We start from the raw sequence: 22839 nt of genomic DNA on the forward strand, positions 1-22839 counted from the left end.
AACTCCCAAAGTCATATGCTAATGATATTTGGAAGTGGGGTCTTTGGGAAGTGACTGGGTTCTAAGGGATCTACCCTCATGAATGGATTAATCTGCTCACAGATTAATGGATTAATGGGTACTCTAGGGAGTAGCTTTGCTATAAAAGCAAACTCTCTGGCTTGCTTGCTCAGTCTCTCCATGTGATGCCCTCTGCCATGGTACAATGCAGCAGGGAGGGCCCTGCCAGTGCTGAGCAGAGGCTAGCACCATGTTCTTGGACTTCCAGCCTCCAGAACTATGAGCCAAACACACCTCTAAATTAGCCAGTCTGTGGTATTCAATTATAGCAACAGAAAACAGACTGAGGCAACTGTTTTATTACAAATGAAAAACATTTGCATGACATATATTTTGGAAAATAGAGAAAACACACAAATAGACTCATACAAAATCTCTTGAAAAAATTCCTGATAAACACTCATTATCAGAGCACCCAGAAATAGTTACTTATGTTTGTCAATATTTTGTTTATTTTTTCAGTTCTTTTGCCACGGAGCTCTCTCTCTCTCAACATATCTATTTCTCTATTTGATATCTAATTACATATTAGGTAACCAGTAAGGTTTCTATTTATTTCTAAAGACAAATAGTATATGATATTTATATTTAAATACATAATAATATATTTGAGGTCATATTGATGACTGTAGAAATTTCTGAAAATACAGAAGAAAATAAAAATCTCTATTTCTAAAGTAACTAGTTATTTTGACATCAGTTAAACCTTGAATTATGAGTAACTTGTTCTGTGAATGTTCCACAAGACATGCAAACATTTCTGTTAAATTTTAACTTAATAAATGAATGGGCTGGGGATTTAGCTCAGTGGTTCTGCCACCTGTCTCGCAAGCACAAGGACCCGAGTTCAATTCCCAGTACCAGAAATTTAAAAAAAAAAAAAAATGAGTGGTGTCTCACAATACGAGTAGTATGTGACATCAAATGTTACATGATCACAACTGTGCCAATGGTTCTTCTCTTTCTCTCTCTCCCTATGTCTCTCTCTGTCTCTCTCACTAAGGAACTGTCGGTGATCACCTCCTAGTAGCAAGAGGTTATGGGGTAGAGCTTGTCTGCAGAGGAGGAGAAGAAGGTGGACAAATCCCTCACTTCAGATGAGATCTGGAAAATAGTGCAAAATTTTGTACAAAACCACACCCAAATAAAGCTATAGTAGTGTGTGATGAATCTGTCTACAATGCAATGCCACATTTCCACAAAATCTTCAAAAGGAGGCAGAAGCAAGTTGGATGGATTTCATGTTAAAGTTGGATAGGTTCCATCTCAAAGTTGCATGAAAAAGATTCCATTGAGTCAATAGATAGCAGTGATTCCATTAGTGATAGTGAAAGTTGTTCTACGTAATAACCCTCCTCTCTCTTGGCTCCCTCACACCAGCCATCATGGTTTTCAAAGGTAAGTGCAGATTATTTATTTATTTTTCTTTATATTTTGTAATATATTATAGCATTGTAATCATTTTTATATGAATATTTTGGGGTTGTGGAATGAATCACCTGAATTTCTATTATTTCTTATGGGGAAATTCACTTCGATGTACAAGTGCTTTGGATTATAAGCATATTTCCAGAACCAGTTATGCTTGCAAACCAAGGTTTTACTGTACCTGAGGTAATCAACTATAAAGATGAAAGATTTATTTTGGCTCACAATTTTGGAAGTTTCAGTCCATGACTACTTGATCCTGTTGCTTTAGGACTGTGGCTTGGCAGCACATCCTGGTGTGGAGCAAACTTCACTTCATGGCTGGAGGAAAGGAGAGATAGCAAGAGATGTAGTTCTAATGTCTCCTTCAAGCACATGGCCTCAATGACCTATGACCTCCCAACTCTCAAGGTGGGCTCCACCTCTTAAAGATTTCCATCACTTCATAATAGTGCCAAGCTGGGGATGAAGCCTTAAGTACATGGGCCTTTGGAGGACACTCAAAACCCAAGCTATAGCACAATGGTAAAGTTAAGATCTGTGCATTTTGCTTATAAAATTTACCCTTAAATGCATTGAACTCACTTAAAACTACCTAGGCTATAAGATGTAGGGGCAAAGTGTTCCGATGTCTGCAGCTTATTTTGAAAAGCATCAAAGAGTAAGATGGGTTGATGGATGGGTAGAGACACTAATGTGTATTAAAGTAAATACAGCAACCTGTTAATTACAAAATCCAGGGCACATGAAATCACATTGCATGCTTCTTTCAACTTTTCTGTATGTTTGAAATGTTTTTGTAATAAAATTATGAGAAAATCATTGTGATGCAATTAAAGAATGACTATCTTAGTAGAGAAGCATGGTGAGAAAACTTAGTTCAGTCAGGAGGAGGTGTCAAAAAACAACCAGAGGGGACTGGGGATTTAGCTCAGTGGTTTTGCCGCCTGCTGCGCAAGCGCAAGGACCCGAGTTCAATCCCCAGTACCAAAAAAACCCACAAAACAAAACAAAACAAAAAAACAACCAGAGGGCCAGGGATTTAGCTCAGTGGTTCTGGTGCCTGCCTCACAAGTGAAAGGTCCTGAGTTCGACCCCCAGTACCAAGAAAAAAAAAACAACCAGAAAATGTTACTGTCATGAATTTATGAATTTATTCAGGATTCAGGGATAAATCAGAGCCAGCCTCCACCTTCTGTTCTGTACAAGGCACTAAAAAACTGTCGTATATATGCTTGAATGATTTTATTCAACACATACTATATTCCAGGCACTGTTTGAGGTATTGGGGATATATTGGTGAGGAAACCAAGGGGCTTGGCATACAATCTAGGAGATACCACAAGAGTGCCCAGTTGTGCCTGAGGCCCAACCATATTCTTCCAACTATGCCACACTGCTTTCCTGCTGCCCTTGGACTGTCCTCTGGCTTTAGGTTAAACCACCCCACCCTTCCTTCCTCCAGTTTCAGAAAAATCCAGAAGTTCTAGTTCCACAAGGGTAGGTTCTTTGTTCACTGCTCAGTATCTACCATTGAGCACATTAGAAATACTCAGGATTTGCTAGATAAATGTATGAATGCAAATTATGCTTTCATTGGTATTCTTCCTCCTCCTAAGTCTTCACTTCCAGCCTCAGGCCTTTGAGTTTGCTGCCCTTACTGATGGGACCACTTATCTGGTTTTTTTTTGTTTTTGAGAGGAAGTCTTGGTGTGTTGCCCAGGCTGACTTCCAATTCCTGTGCTCAAGCCATCCTTCTCTGCCTCAGCCTCCCGAGTGCTGGGACCACAGGTACCCATCACTGTGGCCGGCTATCTCTTTGGTTCTTGCATATTCTTTCCCACCATTATGTCTCTGCAGGAGTATCACCTTCTGGAGAAGCCTGCCCTGATGGCCTTGCCAGTCCCGCACCTATCACCCCATTTGCTCTGCTCTGTGACTTAAGGTATTTTTTTCTGTAAAGAAAAAGAAAAGCAGCCTTATACACAAGTATGTACTATTTATTTACAGATTTACTTGAAAATCACCAGTTTTACTGAGACTGTGCTGTGTTTGGTATTCGCATGGTATTTGTTCTCCTATTATCTCTCCCCGGACATTTACCATGAAGCAGAGAGGCTGTCAGGGTGCACATCAACCTGTTTTGGTTCCTTTGTCCTTTTGTCTGTCTCCCCTTCTAAAATCTAAGTTCCGCCGGAGATTTAGCTCAGTGGTTCTGTTGCCTGCCTCGCAAGTGCAAGGTCCTGAGTTCGATCCCAGGTACAAAAAATAAAAAAAATAAAATCTAAGCTCCATAATGGCTGGAACTTCTATTTGGCTCACAACCAGACACAGTGTCTAAGGACATAGGTCTGCTCCATGCGTGCACGGCTCCTCCATGCTCTGCTGCTGCAGTAGAAGAAGGGAGCCTAGGCCCGCTCCTGAGAGAATGGGACAGAGAGCCGCTGAGTGTAGACACCACACCCTAGGGGCCGCCAGCACCCAGAGCTGTCCTCGAAGCCATGCCCTCGGGCCCCGCCTCCGCCGGGCCCTTGTCCCTTTAAGGGTGATGGGGCCGCGCAGAGGGCGGGGCGCGCGCCACGGCCTCTCTCTGGGGCGGGAGTCTGCGCGCTCGAGCCCCGTGAGCCCAGCGCCGGGGTGCCGCGCGCCGCCAGTGCACCTCAGCCGCCGAGCGCCGTTCTTCGGAGGCTGTCATGTCTCCCGGCCGACCCTGGCAGCCCGGCGCGGCCGAGGCTCCGGCGTCCACGGCAGGCACCCGCGAGGGGCCATGATCCGGCTGGGCGGCTGGTGCGCGCGGCGCCCCCGTGGCGCGGCGGGCCCGGCGGAGAGGCGCGGAGTGTCGGGGGGGCCGGGCAGCCGCGCCCTGCGGGTGCTGGTGGACATGGACGGCGTGCTGGCCGACTTCGAGGGCGGTTTCCTCAAGAAGTTCCGCGCGCGCTTCCCCGACCTGCCCTTCGTCGCGCTGGAGGACCGGCGCGGCTTCTGGGTGTCGGAGCAGTACGGTCGCTTGCGGCCCGGGCTGAGCGTGAGCATCCCCCACCCCGACCCCCTGGGACCCCACACCCCGGGCGGGGAAACTGAGCTCGCCCGCCAAGCCCGTGGCAGGGAGAGCCTTTTGCGCGGGCTCTGGAGTCCAGCAACCCGCGTGACCTTGGAGGGCGGGTCACCGCACCAGTCTTGAGAAGGTTCTCACAAATAGGGTCCCGGGAGGATGGGGGAGACAGCAAGCTGGGAGAGCGCAGCCCTGCGCGCAGTTACTGTTGGCTTCTAATAATAACATACCTAACTCTTAATTCCAGCTGACTTTAAATTTTTGGTATATTTGGGCTTAGGTCGTTTGTTAAATTTTTGAAAGAGCGAACGAAACACTCTAAATTAAGTCCTCTTTCACTCCTACCACAGTAACATGCCTGTTTCTTCCTCTCCATGAATTTGATGGTTGTTCTTACCCTTCTTTTTTTATCCTCTTTCTTGAAAGCATAGCTTCCAGTGATATTGGAGGCCCAGCGAAGGTGTCACACAGGGAGTCAATGGTCAGGGTGGGACGAGCCTATCCTGATGTAAAGCTGGCACTACCAAACACTTGACACCCCTCTCCCAGCCCGTGCCCTTCGTGGATAGTTGGAAATATCTAGGCAGGAAGCTCAGTTTGTAAATTGTGAAAGGAACTGGGGATTTTGCCGTGCACAAACTAAAGAGGCAGGTTTTTTTCTGGCATCCCTTGGTTGGCCATCAGTCTAGGGGTTTGATGGTGGGCAGGAGGAGGAGGATTAGGGATTTTGTAACCCTAAATTAATTGCCTTATCTCTTCTGTAAGTAGGCATTGTTATCTGCTCTTTGCAGATGAAGACTCTTGCCCCCAGTCCTGTGATAGTAAAGGGCCCAGGACAGACAAGCACATTTAGCTTTTCTTACCTTAAGGTTCTGTTCTCTGTCTGTTCTCTCTATGAGCAACATTTCTTCGGACTTCAACAAGGCACCTTCACAATAATTTGGTTTGCTGAGGGACAGGTGTTGAAAGAAAAAATCAAGTGCAGTTTCTTTTCATTCACACCAGGCTCTTCTAAAGGTGACTTCAACAGAACTAGGTACCCTGATTTCTCCTGGTGCTGAGACCTAATTAAAAACTTTAAACTGTAAGAAATACCCATGTAATTCCTGCAACCTCAGTGATAGACCCTGCACTGTGTGTGTTCATTTGCAGATGAGTGCCCAGCATTGGGATCTGGGACACCTTGTTTCCTCCCAGCAGTGTCTTAGTGGAATGAAGTTAAGTCCACCCCACCTCTGAAAAGTACAGTAGCTTTTACAGCCCTCTGTACAGAGATCCAGACTCCAGGTCTAAGGGAGAAAATTCCTGTTTTCTAAGCATAAGGCAAAGGAGCAACACTCATGGGGCAGAAAGGAGGGTACTCCAGGAACAACCTGCTGATTTCTCCTACATCTCTTTCTTTTCCCAAGCAGGATGTCTCTGACTCTCTCTGTGGCCAAGATGGCCAACTATCTGTGGTTAAAACTAAAGAAACTTGGGCCGGGGATTTAGCTCAGTGGTTTTGCCGCCTGTTGTGCAAGCTCAAGGACCCGAGTTTGATTCCTGGTACCAAACAACAACAACAACAACAACAACAACAACAAAACCTCCAAAAACTAAAGAAACCAATCCAGCTTTATAAAATATTGTCTCTTGGTTCCTAGGATGGATGGTTCCAGTACTCCTTCCCCCTGGATACCAAAATCCACAGAAGCTCAAGCCTTTTATATAAAATGGTGTTTTGTGTGTGATCTATGAAATCCTCCTGTATACTTTAAATCACTATTAGATAATTTATATTAACCAATCCAATGTAAATATTATATAAATAGTTATATCATTTACAGAATAATGACAAGGGAAAAAGTCTGCATGTTCAGTATCAGCACAGTTTTTTTCCAAATATTTTCAATCTGTGACTTGAATCCAGAGATGCAGAACCTGCAGATAGAGAAGGCTGACTGTTTTCTTTGTCTTTATTCCCTTTGATCTTCACAGTACTTTGCTGAGGAAAGCAGGGCAGAGGTGAAAGAAAAGCTTATCTTAATTAACTTAGAATTTTAAACTGTAAGGATAGATGAACTGTGGCCAGAGAGAGCAATTTCCCTACCCTGGGTTTCACAGTAAGGTAGTGTCAGGGAAAGGTGTGCTGGTATGCTGTCATTACATCAAAGGCTCAATACCAGGGACTGTGTATCCGTTACATCCTCATGAAGACCGTGTAAGGAAGGATGAGGTTCCCATCTCCATTCTGTAGATGAGGAGAGAAGTTCATTGAGGGGAAGTGGTCAACACAGGGTCACACAGCAAGGGCCAAGACTTTCCCATTCCATCTGTCCACACTGCCTCCATATGTGAGTTCAAGACCTGACAATGTCACCCCTAGGCAGCCTTCAAAAAAACCTTCCTTCTCTGTAAACTCTAACAATCCTCAGCCCTCTTGGGTCTTGGGTTGTGAGGATCAGATGAGAAAAATGTATTTTAGCAAGAAGCTTTTGTTTAGCTGTTCACAGGGCTATTGACCAGGCAGAAGCACTTCATGAACCCCGTATATGGGATTTAGTATCCTATTCCTCAAAAGCTGAGATGTGTCACTTTCCCCATGCCTGGCCTAGAAAAGGTGCTGCATTCTGAAAACTCAGTTTTGGCCCTATAACATAAGGAGGATAGGAAATAGCCTGAGAGTGGGGGAGAAGGAGATCTACTCCCAGCTTGGCCACTGTTTCGCTATGTGACATCAGGTATATAGCCTCGCCATTCTGAGCCTTAGTTTTCTCATAGGTAAAATGAGGGTTTTGCTTTCACATTTAAAATCAGCAGAATCCTTTCTTTTTTAAAGTATTGGCACCTAAACATAAACCAAATAAAAGTAGTACTGTTCTGATTGATATGGGGAGGAGCCTGCGGCCCTCCCAATTATCCATTTGCCTGCATCCCCTTCTTGTCCCTTGTGACCCTATGGTGCATGTAATTATCTCTGAGCCTCTCCAGCTCTCTAGTCTAATCACTGTCCTTCCATGGCCATTCCTGGTCCAGCCACAGACCTCCACCATGCTTCTGGCCATTAAAGTCGAGTCCAGCAAATGCCTGGCCATGATGACTGGCCTCAGGTCCCAGACAGCTCCAAGTGTCTCCCCACAAAGACCCTAACACCTCAGCTGGTCTCTACTGGATCCTCACAGAAGGGAGATCCTTCCAGGAAAGGGGCCAGAGCACACACAAAATCTGTGTACTTCCCCTAGGAAGAATATCCTCAGGAGTGTATGAGCGTGAGGGGTAGGTAGACACCGCCTTCTTGTGGGTGGCCCTTCCAAGTCACACAGGCTGCCCCAGCTGAGGGCAGTAAGACTCTGAGGTCCCTTGTGGTAACCTGCTTCTCTCAACTTCTCAGGAGAAGGCCATTAGCATCTGGGAGTCCAAGAATTTCTTCTTTGAACTTGAGCCTTTGCCAGGGGCTGTGGAAGCTGTGAAGCAGATGGCCAACCTACAGAAGTAAGTCTGTCTTCATGTCTGCACCTTGCTGCCACCTCCCCTCTCTCTTTAGACCTGTGTGTTGCCAGCCTGCTTGGTCATTGCTTACCCTGGCAAAACCCCTATTGGACAGAAGCTGTAGGCACCGGACTGCCAACAGTAGCAGAGCTAGGTGCTTGTGCTCTGGGGCTCCCACCCTAGGGGAGCAGGTAGTAAGCCAAGATCCAAGCAGGTAAGAAGTCCTCAGGTTGTTCTAAGTGCTGTAGGGAAAAGGCTGAACAGGAGCCCATACTTGGAAAGGGTCTTTCAGGAAGGAGGAGGTTATTGTTGGAGAAACTCCAGTTTTGTTCTAGTGAGATGAGAGGTTCTGTGGGCTGAAGCTGCACTCAGTACCCATCACACACCATCCACTGAAACCCATTAGCAGTTATATAATGTCCTTCCCTTAGAATGTTTTAAAACACAGCACTATTGACATATAATTCCTATCCTATACAATTCATGCATTTAGTGTGCACAATTCAGTTATTTTTAATATGTTCAAAAAATTATGTAGCAATTGCCATTTTTAATTTCAGAACTTTTTCATCAACCTGAAAAAGAATTCCTATACCCATTACCAGTCACTACCCATTCTTGTCCTTCTTTTCCAGCCCCTGGCGACCACTAATTTCCTTCTGTCTTTTTAGATTTGTCTATTCTGAATGTTTCATATAAATGGAATCATACAATGTGATAGCTTTTGGGTCTGACTTCTTTCATAATGTTATTAAGATTTGTCCATGTTGGATCATCATCACCTATCAGTACTTATTTTTTTATTGTGAATAATATTCCATTGTACACATAGAATACATTTTATTTATTCATTTATCAGTTGATGGACATGTGGGCTGTTTCCATGTTTTGGCTGTTGTGAATAGTGTTGCTATAATCATTTGTGTAAGTATTTGTTTCTCATCCAATTTGGTTTGTGACCAGAATTGTGGAAAGGATTAAGTTTGTGACCTGAAGTACCAGTGTATTTATATCATTTGCTCATTTTTTCCAATTGGGTAATTAATTATTCCTTTATTATTATTAAATTGTAAGAGTTCTTTATATATTCTAGAAACAAGTTCCTTATCAGATACATGATTTACAAGTATATTCTTTCATTCTGTAGATTGTTGTTTCACTTTCTTGACTATATCCTTTGAAACACAAAAGTTCTTAATTTTGAAGTAGTTTAATTTATCTTTTTTTGTTGTATTTGTTGTCATATCTAAGAGGCTATTGCCTAATCTAAGGTCACAAAGATTTGCTCCTGTATTTTCTTTAGGAGTATTAATTTTAGCTCTGACATTTAGATCTGTGATTCGTTTTCAGTTTTTATGTATGATACAAAGTGAGGATTCAGCTTCATTATTTTGTATGTGGATATCCAGCTGTCCCAGAATCATTTGTTTTTCAACTATTATTTCCCCCTAGAGTTGTCTTGTACCCTTGTTTAAAATTAACCATAAATGTAAGGGTTAAATTTTATTGGCTACTGTTTTACTTGAATTTATCAACATGCATGACAAATCAAAGATAAGGTATGGTTTAACCTTCAGTGTGCCTTATAAATGCCTCCAAAAATTGTCAGCTTTAAAAATTCTAATGTAAAGAGGCATCAGAGGAACACAAAATGCTTGGGGTTTGGGTTGAATTATACACCTTGTTTGGTTTGTAATTTATCTTTGGACTTGAGTCCTGTAGAGTACTGTATTTGATTGTTTTATAGTATGAACTTGGTTTATAGTGGATGTGATAAGAGCCTGGAGAGGCAAATAATTCATGTACATTGGACCTCTATATCTGTGGATTCTCTGTGCCCATGGTATTAACCAATCTCAGATCAGTCAAAAAATATTTGGAAAAAAATAATACATTGGTGCTAAGGATGTGCTATATATTTAGGCCTATTATGTCAGCTTAACTTTACTATAACAAACTACCTGAGATAACCAACTTAATAACAGAAGAGGTTTACTATGGCTCATAGTTGCTGAAGTTTTAATCCATAGTCACTTGCCCCTGTTCCTTGGGCCTGTAGTGGCAAAGTACATCATGGTGGGAGTACATGGTAAAGGAGGTCCGTTTACCCGATAGTGGCCAGAGAACAAAAAGAGAAAGGAAGGGATTAGGGTTCCAATACCCTTTTTAAGGTCATGCCCCAGTTTGGGACTCCAGTTTGGGAAATGCAAGTCTAGACCACACCCAGCCAACTTCCTCCCACCAGGCCCAACCTCCTAAAGGTTCTCCCACCTCCTATTAGCAGCAGGGGTCTAGGACCAAGCCTTCAACATGTGGACCTTTGGGGGACATCCAAGATCTAAACCATAGCACCTGTGATCATTGCATGCATGCTGAACTTATATAGAGTTTTTCTTTGCATTATTCCCTAAGCAATGCAGTATAACAAGTATTTACATAGGATTTTCATTGTATTAGGTGTCGTTGGTAATCTAGAGGTGACTGAAAGTATATGGGAGCATATATGTAGGTTATATATAAACAGTATTACATTTATGTATGGGATGTGGGCATCTCTGGATTTTGGTACTAGCAAGGGTTGGGAGTCTGGAACCAATCCCTTGCAGATACTGGGGGACAACTATATTAGTACTTAAACTTTTCAAAACTTTCCTTACTCCTGGCTCTGTGCATCCTGGCTGCAGTCACAGGACTGTACTGGGTACTGCGCATCATAGTGGTGTAGAGTGAGGGGCTGTAGCTGGACTGTGAAGTCTACTTCCTGGATTCTGGGGAACCTGTCTCTTAAGACACTGGTCAAGTTATCAAAGCTTCCTAGGTCTCAGTTACTTTATCTGTAAAGTGAAAATAGTGAGAAAGTGCTCAGGGTAGCACCTGGCACACAGTAGGCATTTAAAAGCAGCTGTGCTGTTTTTATTTTGTAAGATTTAATTGGCACACCACAAGAAAAGCATTCCTCCAAAATAGGAAGGAAAGATCCAAAGGGTTAGAGATAGTGGGAGGGGCAGGGGAAAGGAAAGAAGGGAAAGGAAAAATGATGAGAAATGGAAAAAATGGAAATAAAGTCTTTGTAAATAGGGAAGGGTGGAGGGGGTGAAGGGAGGGCTAGGAATGGAGAAAAAATAAGAACCAAGATGCATTATGTAAAGGTACAATTCCCAATGAGAAATGTAATTGTGTTGTATACCTAAAATGTACCAGTAAAATAATTTAACAAAAAAAAAAAAGAAAGAAAGAAAAGCATTCCTGAGCCATCATGGCATGGGGAAGAGTGAATTCAGTAAGCTGCTTCAACTCAGAGCTTTCTTTACATCACGTCCATTGTGGCAGGAAACAAAGCAACTTTCATCCAGCCCAGTCTAGCCTGGAGGACTCCTTTTCAAAACTTCTTTATTTTCACTTTTCCAGGAACTCCAGTTTGGGAAATGAAAGTCTAGACCACACCCAGTAGGCCCTTACCTTCCTTTGGGCACCTAACTTGGTAGAAGATTCCCATGGTCTGTCAGTGTCCTGAGTTTGCACAGAGCCTGGGGTCTGGGTGAAGTGGGGTGGGTTACTGAGTGTCTGGTGTGAAAGGAAGTCCATATGCTTTAGAACAAGAGGTATGTGTGGCCTAGGGATAAAGACCAAGACTTAACTGTTAATGTCATAAATATTTACCAAGCATCTGCCATATACTTGGCCTTGAACTAGGTGCTATGGACACACAAACAGATAAGAGAAAGTTCTTGAATTCTAAGCATTCACTGGTTCATTAGTCACTAAAAGGTGACTCTAAAAGACTTATAATGGACTAATGGATAGTAATGGACTAGTGGACATGTGAAGGCAGAGTAGGAGGGCAGGAGGAGGCCTTGGCCTTGACCTTGACCTTGACCTTGACCTTGACCTTGGAGCTGCATCTTGGAGAGTAAGAAGGAACCTGCCAGGTGGAGGAGAGGCAGGATCTTTGGATAGAAGGGAACAATGTGAATAGACTTAATCTTTCATCCATGGTGCTTTCCCAAAACAGCCTGCTTGGTATGCCACCCTTGATCCAGCAGCTCTGGGCTGACAGTGCTTCCCTGTCAGGCCTCAGGTCCTGAAGAGCTTGCTTTGGAACACCTTTGGTGACTAATCTTTTTTTTTTTTTCTGGTACTGGGGATTGAACTCAGGACCTTGAGCTTGTCAGGTAGCTGTGGCACGACTGAGCTAAATCCCTGGCCTGTGACTACTCTTTTAATTATTCAGGAATACAAGAATCTTCCCCTCTTGTTTCTCCCTCTTTCTCCCTCTGTTCCTTTTCCCCTTCCCCTCTCCCTCCTCTTTCTCCTCCCATTCTGCCCCTTTTTCTTTTTGTTCTTCAATTCTGGGGATTGAACCCAGGGCCTCACAAAAGTGCTTTGCCACTGAGCTACATCCCCAGCCTTAAAAAAAAAAGTTCTTGTTCTGAGACAGAGTCTCACTAAGTTGCCCAGATTAGGCTTAATTTGTAGCCCTCCTGCCTTACCCTAGTTCACTGCAGGGCCAGATTATTTTTCTCCTTCAGCTCTGAGCACCAGGAACGTCACCTCTATCAAGAGACCTTTCCTGATGGCCATGGCAAGGGAGTTGCCCTCCCCTCCTGGTCATTCTGATCCCATTAGTTTGGGAACATACTCCAAGTTGAAATCATTACCTCTGTGTTTGTCCCTTCCTCTTTCCAATGTCAGGTTCCTGAGGTCAGATATTATCTTGGCTCTGATTCTATTCTCAGTCCCCAGAATGAAACCTGTTACATAGAATGCATGTAAAATGTTTGCTGAATGAATATACACTTCAGTGTATATATTAACATAATAGTAATTCTCAGGCTTTTTTTCAAAACATCGATAAGAGGGCCTGGGTGTGTGACTCAGTGGTAGAGCACATGCTTAGCATGCATGAGACTGTAGGTTCAATCCCTGACACAAAAAATGAATGAATGAATGAATGAATGAACATGGATGGAGCTGGGCACAGTATTGTGAGCTTGTCCCAGCAGGAGATAGAGAGAGGATTATCCCTTGAACCCAGGGTGTTCTAGCTTGTGTCTAGATGTCCCCCCAAAAGCCTCATGTGGTCATAGGTGGGGGTTTTTCAGAGGTGGCTGGATGTGGACTGTGTGATGCTAGGATTAAGGGTGTATGATTAATAAATTAGTCCCTGATTGGTTTGGCATAGTTCTGGATAGGATTAAGGGTGGCTCACCCTGGGTGTGAGTGCTAGATACAGTATAAAGTGACAGAAAAAAATCTGTCACTTGAAGCTTGCTGCTTGCTGCCTTCTTCTGCCTGCTATGAGCTGTTTCCCCTCTACTATGCCACCCTGCCTTGGAGCCAGCCAATTATGGACTGAAACCTCTACAAACTGTGAGGCAAAATAAACCTTTCCTCCTTTAACTTCGAGTGTTAGGTATTTTGTCTCAGCAACCAGAAAAGTAACTAAGACACAGGGGTTCTGGGCCAGACTAGGCAACATGGCAAAACCTTTCCTTAACAACAGTGACAACAACAAAAGTGGTTGGGATTCTTCTTTATATTCTATAACTTTCTATTTTTCTCTAAACAACACATCTTGGAAATGTTTCCCTATCAGTACTGTAAGACTATCTTATTCTTTTAAATTTTCTTTTTACTTTTTAAAAATGGAGACGAAAATCTTGCCATGTTGCCCAGACTGACCTCAAACCCCTGGGGTCAAGCCATCCTCCTGTCTCAGCCTTCTGAGTAGTTGAGACTATACACATGTGCCACATCACTTTGCTATCCTATTCTTTTTTTTTTTTTTTGTACTGGGGATCAAACTTGCTTGTGCAGCAGGTGGCAAAAACACTCAGCTAAATCCCTGGCCTGGTATCCTATTCTTTATACATAATTTCTGCCTAGTATTCTACAGAAGAGTTATACCATAACTTATGCAATACTCTATATGAACATATTGTTTCTCATGTGGTTTTGTGTGTCAGGGTTTCAAAGAGCATCTTGGTGTAGGTGTGCAAGTGTTTCTGTGCAGTACTGGACTAGTTGTATCAAAGCCATATACATTTAAGATCTTAATAGAAATTTCATGATATAGGTTATCTTTCTAATAGATGTAATCCCATAACATGTAGTGTAGTATACATGCTATGCTATGCTTTTTTTGTCAGCCAGGTGTGGTGGAGCACACCTGTAATCCTTTCCCTTGGAAGGCTGAGGCTGGAGGATTACTGTGACTTTGAGGCCATCTCAGGCTACATAGTGAGTTCAAGACCAGCCTGAATGATAGAGCAAGACCCTGTCTCAAAAAACCAAAGGCGGCTCCCAGTGCAGAGGACAAGGCTTCTGGATCACTGGAGCACTGCTCCCAGTGCAGAGGAGGTGAGCAGCGTAGGTGCCAGCAGCACACCCCCTCACCCCTCCACCCCGTCGAAATGAGAAGACATGTAAACAAGTCTCAAAACCAGACTTCCAGATCACCTACAGCAAGCCCAAAGTGAAACAGGATGGAGCACTCTGATACTCAGCCACCTGGACTCCCTGAATTGGCAAAAAAAGAGGATCTGGAAAAAATGAAATCAGAAATAATTTCTCAGATAACAGCAGAGATTGTGCTCATAGTGCAAGACATGATGAATAAATCTAGAGAGGAGCTGAGGAACATGATGGAATCCCAACATAGCAAACAAGTGGAATCCATAAAACAAATGCAAAAAGAGTTCCAGGAGATTAAAAACTCCATTGAAAGTCTACACAGCAGAATGAGCCAATGTGAGGACAGAATTTCAGATATAGAAGATAAGATTGCAGCTAGTGACCAAGAAAAGAAAAATTGCTTTAAAATTGTAAGGGACCATGAGAAATCAATCCAGCAGCTGCTAGACAATGCAAAGAAGGATAACATCAGACTGATTGGAGTCAATGAAGAAACAGGAGAGAGTGCAGATGACATAAAAAAACTGTTCACAGAAGTGATGGCAGAAAACTTCCCAGGCAGGGGAAAAGAACTTGACATACAGATAAGTGAGGCATATAGGATTCCAACTAGCCTTGATCAAAAAACATCTACACACAGGCATATAATTGTTAAGATTCCAGAAACCAAGCTTTAGCTATTACAAACTGTGCTGCTAAGAACATGGGTGCATATATATCACTGTGGTATGATTCTTTTAATTCTTTGGGGAAGATACCCAGCAGAGGAATAGCTGGGTCAAATGGGACCTCTAGTCCTAGTTCTTTGAGGTATCTCCATACTGACTTCCACAGTGGTTGCACCAGTCTGCACTCCTACCAGCAATGGAGAAGGGTTCCTTTCTCCCCACAACCCCACCAGCATTTGTTATTTGTTGATTTCTTGATCGCAACCATTCTTTCTGCAGTGAGGTAGAATCTCAGTGTTGTTTTCATCTGCATCTCTCGAATGACCAGTGATGTTGAACATTATTTCATATATTTGCTTGCTGCTTTTACTTCTTTGTCTGAGAAATGTCTGTTCATTTCAGATGCCCATTTTTGAATTGGGTCTTTGAATTTGGGGGGGTCTGATATTTTTCAATTCTTTATATATTCTAGATAGTAGTCCTTTGTCTGAGGTACAGCTGCTAAAATTTTTTTCCCATATTGTAGGTTATCTGTTAGCTCTGTTGGTGGTTTCTTTTGCAGTGCAGAAGCTTTTTAGTAAGATGAGATCCCAGTTGTTGATTCTTTCTGCTGGTTTCTGTGCTGCTGAGGTTTTGTTCATGAAGTCTTTTCCTATGCCAATGTCTCCAAGAGTTCTATCTAACTCATCTTCCAGCAAGTTTAGTGTTTCTGTCTTAATATTTATATCTTTAATCCACTTCGATCTTAGTTTAGTGCATGGTGATAGGTATGAGTCTAGTTTCAATCTTTGGCAGGCTGAAATCCAGTTTTTCCAACACCATTTATTGAATAGGCTATCTTTCCTCCAGTGAACCCAAGCGCCCATCAACTGGAAACTGGACAAAGAAAATGTGGGTTTTTTTTATAAAATGGAGTACTGCTCAGCCATTAAGAACGAAAAACTAGAGTCATTTATAGCTAAATGGATGCATATTGAGACCATCCTCTTAAGTGAAATAAATAGGACACACGTGTAAATACCGAATAGTTTCACTAGTGAGAGAAACTGATAGTGTAAACAAGGGTTAAAATGATTAAAATGAATAATTGATAATTTGAAATAGGAAAAAAGGTCCAAAGACAAAGGAGTGAAGGGGAAAGGAAAAGAGGGAAAGGAAAAGCTATAAGAAAAGAAAGAAAAATGGAAATGAAATCTATGTAAATAGGGAAGGGTGGAGGGGGTGCAGGGTGCACAGGTAATGGGGAAAAAAAAATAAGAACCAAGATATATCATGTACAGGTACAAACACCCAATGATAAATGTGAACGAATTGTATACCTAAAATGTACCAATAAAAGGACTAAAAAAAAAAAGAAAAAAGATTCCAGGAACTCAACAGAAGAACAAAGTTCTACAAGCAGTTAGAGAAAAGAAACATCACATACAAAGGAAGACCCATCAGAATCACAGCAGACTTCTCAATGCAAACCCTCAAGGCAAGAAAAGCTTGGTGTGACGTATTCCAAGCCCTAAAGGAAAACAGCCTCCAACCCAAATTGATGTACCCTGAAAAACTATCTTTCAAAATTGAGGGAGAAATAAGATAGTTTCATGACAAAGAGGACCTCAGGAGCTTCATGAATACCAAACCAGCATGCCAAGTTTTAGACAATATCTTAGGAAAAAACAAAGAGGATCACAACCCCAGGAAGCCAAGCAGAATGAATCCATCTGGCATGACAAATTAAATGCAAAGGGGGAGAATCCAACAAAAAGAAAAAGTCATGACAATAGTAAGTTAATACGTATCAGTTATAACCATTAATGTTAATGGTCTCAATTCACCAATCAAAAGAAATAGACTGGCAGAATGGGTCAAGAAGCAAGATCCAACAATATGATGCATACAAGAAACACACTTAATTCAAAAAGCAACTCAGACAGAAAGTAAAAGGGTGAAAAACAATACTCCATGTGACAGGAACCCCCCCAAAAGCAGGAGTAGCTGTCCTCTTTGCAGATAAGGTGGATTTCAAACCGACACTGATTAAGAGAGACAAAGAAGGACACTACATCCTTGTAAAGGGAACAATCCAAGAGGAAGAGATGACAATCATAAATATATATGCACCAAACACTAGTGTGCCTAACTATATAAAACATATTAATGGACATGAAAAGTCATATATGTAATAATACAATAATAGTGGGGGGCCTCAATACCCCACTGTCACAAATAGATAGATTAACTAGACGAAAACTAAGTAATGAAATACTGGAACTCAAACTCTTGAACAAATGAACTTAACAGATGATTACAGAGTGTTTCAGCCCACAAAATCAAAATACACATTCTTTTCAGCTGCACATGGGTCGTTCTCCAAAATAGACCACATACTTGTGCATAGAACATGTTTAAGTACAAAGGAATTGAAGTTATCCCCTGTATATTATCAGACCATAGTGCAATGAAATTGGAGATTAATAGCAAAAGAAACTGCAAGAATTTCATAAACACTTAGAAATTGAACAACACACTTCTGAATAACCAGTGGGTCACAGAGGAAATTAAAGAAGAAATCAGAGAGTTCCTTCAATTAAATGACAATGACAGTGCAACATATTGGAATCTATGGGACACAATGAAAGCAGTCTTAGGGAAATTCATAGCAGTCAATACTCATATTAGGTAGACAGAGTGAGCTCAATTAAACAACCTGATGCTGAACCTCAAGCTTCTAGAAAAAGAAGAGCAGGACAAACCCAAAGCTCATACAAGGAAGGAAATTATAAAGATCAGAGCAGAAATCAATGCAGTGGAGACTAAGAACAATACAAAAAAATCAATGAAGCTGAGAGTCGGTTCTTGGAAAGAATCAACAAAATTGACAAACCCTTAGCCAACCTTATCAGAAAAAGGAAAGAAATGGCCCAAATCCATGCAATTAGGAATGAAAAGGGTGAAATTACAACAGACCCACCAGAAATCCAGAGGATCATCATTACCTACTTCAAGAACCTATACACCAATAAGATGGAAAACACAGAAGAATTGGACAGAGTCCTAGATATGTATGAATTACCAAAGTTGAACAAAGAAGATCTAAAAATTCTAAACAACCCAATATCAATCAATGAAATTGAAAACATAATTAACTAAGAAAAGCCCGTGTCCTGATGGCTTCACTGCTGAAATCTACAAGACATTTAGAGAGGAACTACTGCCACTACTCTTGAAACTCTTCAATGAAATTGAAAGGGAAGTAATACTCCTGAATTCATTCCTGGAAGCAAGCATCACCTTGATCCCCAAAGCAGAGAAAGACTCAACCAAAAAAGAACTATAGGCCAATCTCACTAACGAACATGGATGTAAAAATGCTTAATAAGATACTGGCAGATAGAATGCAGAAGATCATCAAGAAGATCATACACCCTGACCAAATGGGATTCATCCCAGCAATGCAGGGATGGTTCAACATACACAAATCAATCAATGTAATACACTGTATCAATAGAGCAAAGGACTAAAACCATATGATCATCTCAATTGATGCAGACAAAGCATTCAACAAAATCCAACAAGCATTTATGATAGAAACTCTACAAAAAATTGGAATAGATGGTCTCTACCTCAAACTGATAAAAGCCATCTATGAAAAACCAACAGCCAATATCATACTAAATGGTCAAAAACTAAAGTCCTTCCCACTCAAATCAGGAACAAGACAAGGATGTCCACTATCACCACTCTTGTTCAATATAGTTTTGGAAACATAAGCCACAGCAATTAGACAAGAGAAAGAAATGAAAGGAATAAAGATAGGAAATGAAGAAGTCAAATTGTCATTATTTGCAGATGACGTGATACTCTGTATCAAAGACCCCAAGAACACCACAAAAAGTCTTCTTAATAACCACATTCAGTAAAGTAGCTGGATACAAGGTCAACACACAAAAATCAATAACTTTCCTCTACACGAACAGTAGACTCCCTGAGAGAGAAATAGGGAAAACAATTCCTTTCACAATAGCATCCAAAAAACTGAAATACCTAGGAATCAACCTAACAAAAGAAATCAAAGACTTCTTCTCTGAAAACTATAGGACTCTGAAAAGAGAGATTGAAGATGGTATCAGAAAATGGAAAGACATCCCCTGCTCCTGGGTAGAAAGGATCAACATAGTGGAAATGGCTATACTTCCAAAACTGCTATATAGATTCAGTGCATTTCCAGTTGAGATCCCAGCAGCATACTTCACAGGCCTGGAGAAAACAATCCAAAAATTCATTTGGAACAAGAAGAGACCCAGAATAGCAAAAGCAGTACTAGGCAATAAAGACAAGGTAGGGGGTATCACAATCCCCAACTTGAAACTATACTTAAAAGCTACTATGATAAAAACAGCATGATACTGGCAAAGAAACAGACCTGAGGACCAGTGGAACAGATTAGAAGATGCAGAAACATTGCCAGACACACTCAGCCATCTCATCTTCGATAAAAGAGCCAAACACCCTCACTGGAGGAAAGATAGCCTCTTTAATAAATGGTGCTGGAGAATTTGGGTTTCAACTTGCCAAAGACTAAAACTAGACCTATATCTCTCACCATGCACTAAACTAAAATTGAAATGGATTAAAGATCTAAATATTAAAAATGCTGAACTGGCTGGAACAGAGGTTAGGTAGAACTCTTGAAGACATTGGTGTAGGAAAAGACTTTATGAACAAAACCTCAGTTGCCTGTGAACTAGCACAATCAACAAGTGAGGTCTCTTCTTACTGAAAAGCTTCTGCACAGCAAGAGAAACCACCAGCAGTGTGAAGAGACAACCCACAATGTGGAAAAAAATCTTCACCTGCTGTTCCTTAGACAAAGGTCTACTATCTCAAATCTGTGAAGGACTTAAAAAAATCAGACCTACCAAATTTAAAGACCCAATCCAAAAATGGGCATCTGAAATGAACAGACATTTCTCACATAAAGAAGTAGAAATGGCAAATAAATATATGAAAAAATGTTCAACATCACTGGTCATTTGAGAGATATAAATGAAAACAACAGTGAGATTCCACCTTACTCCAGAAAGAATGGCTGTTATCATGAAATCAACCAATAACAAATGCTAGCGGGGCTGTGGGGAAAGAAGAACCCTGCTCCACTACTGGTGGGAGTGTAGACTGGTGCAACCACTGTGGAAATCAGTATGGAGATACCTCAAAGAACTAGGACTGGAAGTCCCATGTGACCCAGCTATTCCCCTGCTGGGTATCTTCCCCAAAGAATTAAAAGAATCATACCACAGTGATATATGTGCACCCATGTTCTTAGCAGCCCAATTTGTAATAGCTAAAACTTGGAAGCAGCCCAAATGCCCATCAACTGGCGACTGGATAAAGAAAATGTGGTTTCTTTTATAAAATAGAGTACTACTCCGCCATAAAAAATTGAGAAATTAGAGACATTTATAGCTAAACGGATGCACATTGAAGCTATACTCCTAAATGAAATAAATAGGATACACATGTGTAAATACCAAATAGCATCTCTAGTGTGAGAAACTGAAAGTGTAAATAAGGACTAAAAGGTATAATAGATAATGTGAAATAGGAAGAAAAGGGGCAAAGGGGAAGGGGAAGAGGGAGGGGTAGGGAAAGAAAGTAATGGAATTAATATGAGAAAATGCAGGAATATGTGGGGTGTTTGTTTTTTGTTTTTGTACCGGTAATCGAACTCGGGTCCTTGCTCTTGCGCAGCAGGCGGCGAAACCACTGAGCTAAATCTCCGGCCCCAATATGAGAAAATGAAAAAATGGAAAGAAAGTCTGTGTAAATAGGAAGGGATGGAAGGGTTGAAGGAAGAGCAGGGGAAGGGGGAAAAATAAGAACCAAGAGAGAATATGTAAAAGCGCAAATTACCAGTGATGAATTTCATTATATTGCATACCTAAAATTGTACCAATAAAATAAAATTTTAAAAAAAACCAAAGGAAAAAAAAGACCCTCAGTCAGCGTGTATCATCTGTTATTTAATTAATTTATTTATTAATTTTGGTACTGGGGATCGAACTTGGGTCCCTGCACTTGTGAGGCAGGCAGCAGAACCACTGAGCTAAATCCCTGGCCCTCATCTGTTATTTTTAAAAAGATTCTTGGAGTTTTGGTACTGGTGATTGAAACCATAGCCTTCCCAGTAAACTATATTCCCTGCCATTTTTACTTTTTAATTTTGAGACAGAGTCTTGCTAAGTTGTTCAGGCTGGATTCAAACTTGCACTCCTCTTGCCTCAGCCTCTCAGAGTGCTGAGAGTACAGGTGTGCCACCAGACCTGGCTTGTATCATCTTTTAAAGGAGCATTTGACCTGTAAAAATAGCCAAACACGGCTGGGGATTTAGCTCAGTGGTTCCGCTGCCTGCCTCGCAAGTGCAAGGTCCCAAGTTCGATCTCTGGTACCAACCCCCCCCCGCCAAAATAACCAAACGTTTTTGCAAGTTGATGTTGGCAGTTTTGTGTCATATCTGAATCTCTTTGGTGTTTAGACTACCCTGTATTTCAATGTGTGTTGAAATAGCAGCTTAGGATGTGTAAAGTAATGACTACTTTTGGAAATGATCATTATTGGCTTCTGAGGTCAATTACTAGGGGAAGGCTAACAATTTTTGCTTTGAAAAAATATAGCTTGTTGTTAATTTGGAAGATTAAAATATAGAACATAAAGTCATTTTTGCAAGCACAAGGTCCCGAGTTCTATCCCTGGTACCAAAAAAAAAAAACAAAAAAAGAACATAAAGTCATTTATAGTCTTATCAGTCTGAAACCATCACTTTTTAATATTTCGGTGTTTTGGGTTGAGTTTTTAATAGTTTTTAATCATATGTTTTAAGCCGTATAGATGGTCCCCAACTTAAAGTGGTTTAACTTAGAATTTTTTGACTTTACAGTGTTGCAAGAGATACACTGTTAGTAGAAACCATACTTTGAATTTTGCATCTGGACCTTTCCCAGGCTAGCAGTATACAATTGGATCCTCTTTCTATGCTGGGCAGTGACAGCAAGCTGCAGCTCCCTGTCAGCTTCAGATGACAAGGGGAAATGACTGACGCCCTACAGTACACTGTGCCACTAAGCTAGGATGTTCAATACGTTAGGTGTACTTAATGCATTTTCAATTTTAGATACATTGGGTTTATGATGGATCTGTAGAGACATAACCCTATCTCAAGTTGAGCATCTGTATTTGTCAAAATAAGCGTTTGACATTGTAGGAGACTTTTAATGTAGGTAACATTATTCATTTATAAAAATAAATTCTTGAACTTGTATTTAAATATGACATCCTTTACTCTGTTGTGAAGCCTGGAATAAGAGACAGTTTCTTCATTCCTTAAACAGATATGTATGTCACTTAGTATGTGTCTGCCATTGTGGTAGCACTGGGGATGTATTTGTAAACGGGGCACCTCTCAGGCCTCAAGGAGTTCATACTACAGTGGGGAAGATGATAACACGTAACCAATTGTGATTGCAATTTCAGGTTTTGGTGAGCTTTGTGAAGGAAATTAACCAGATTGTGTGTTAGAGTGTCAATGGGGAAAGGGCTACTTTGAGTGGGGTAGAAAGACTTCTCCAAGGAGCTTACATTTGACCTCATACCTGAAGGGTAAGAATGAACAGGCCAATGAGGGATTGGGCTAACACTCTGAGACTAGAGGAAAGCAGGTTCAAGTACTATACCCTAAGATGGGCAAGACCTTTGGTTATT

General features: G+C 41.5%; 1 protein-coding gene across 6 annotated transcripts in view; it reads left to right on the forward strand.

Moving 5' to 3' along the window:
• Nucleotides 1-4067: 4067 nt before the first annotated feature.
• Nucleotides 4068-22839, forward strand: part of Nt5m (5',3'-nucleotidase, mitochondrial) — a 66978-nt gene continuing 48206 nt past the window's right edge. For 2 of the 6 annotated variants that reach the window (XM_087203931.1, XM_087203932.1), the window contains exons 1-2: nt 4068-4513; nt 7911-8011. In XM_087203931.1, coding sequence (XP_087060057.1) covers nt 4256-4513; nt 7911-8011 — 359 coding nt within the window. In that variant the 5' untranslated portion in view covers nt 4068-4255. The remainder of the gene's footprint in view (nt 4514-7910; nt 8012-22839) is intronic. The other 4 variants (XM_087203933.1, XM_087203934.1, XM_004868721.4 and 1 more) reach the window with 3 other exon arrangements.

The sequence above is a fragment of the Heterocephalus glaber genome, unplaced genomic scaffold, assembly GCF_053883595.1.
Source record: "Heterocephalus glaber isolate CG9 unplaced genomic scaffold, H.glaber_assembly_v1.0 deba00001813, whole genome shotgun sequence".
NCBI lineage: Eukaryota > Metazoa > Chordata > Mammalia > Rodentia > Bathyergidae > Heterocephalus > Heterocephalus glaber.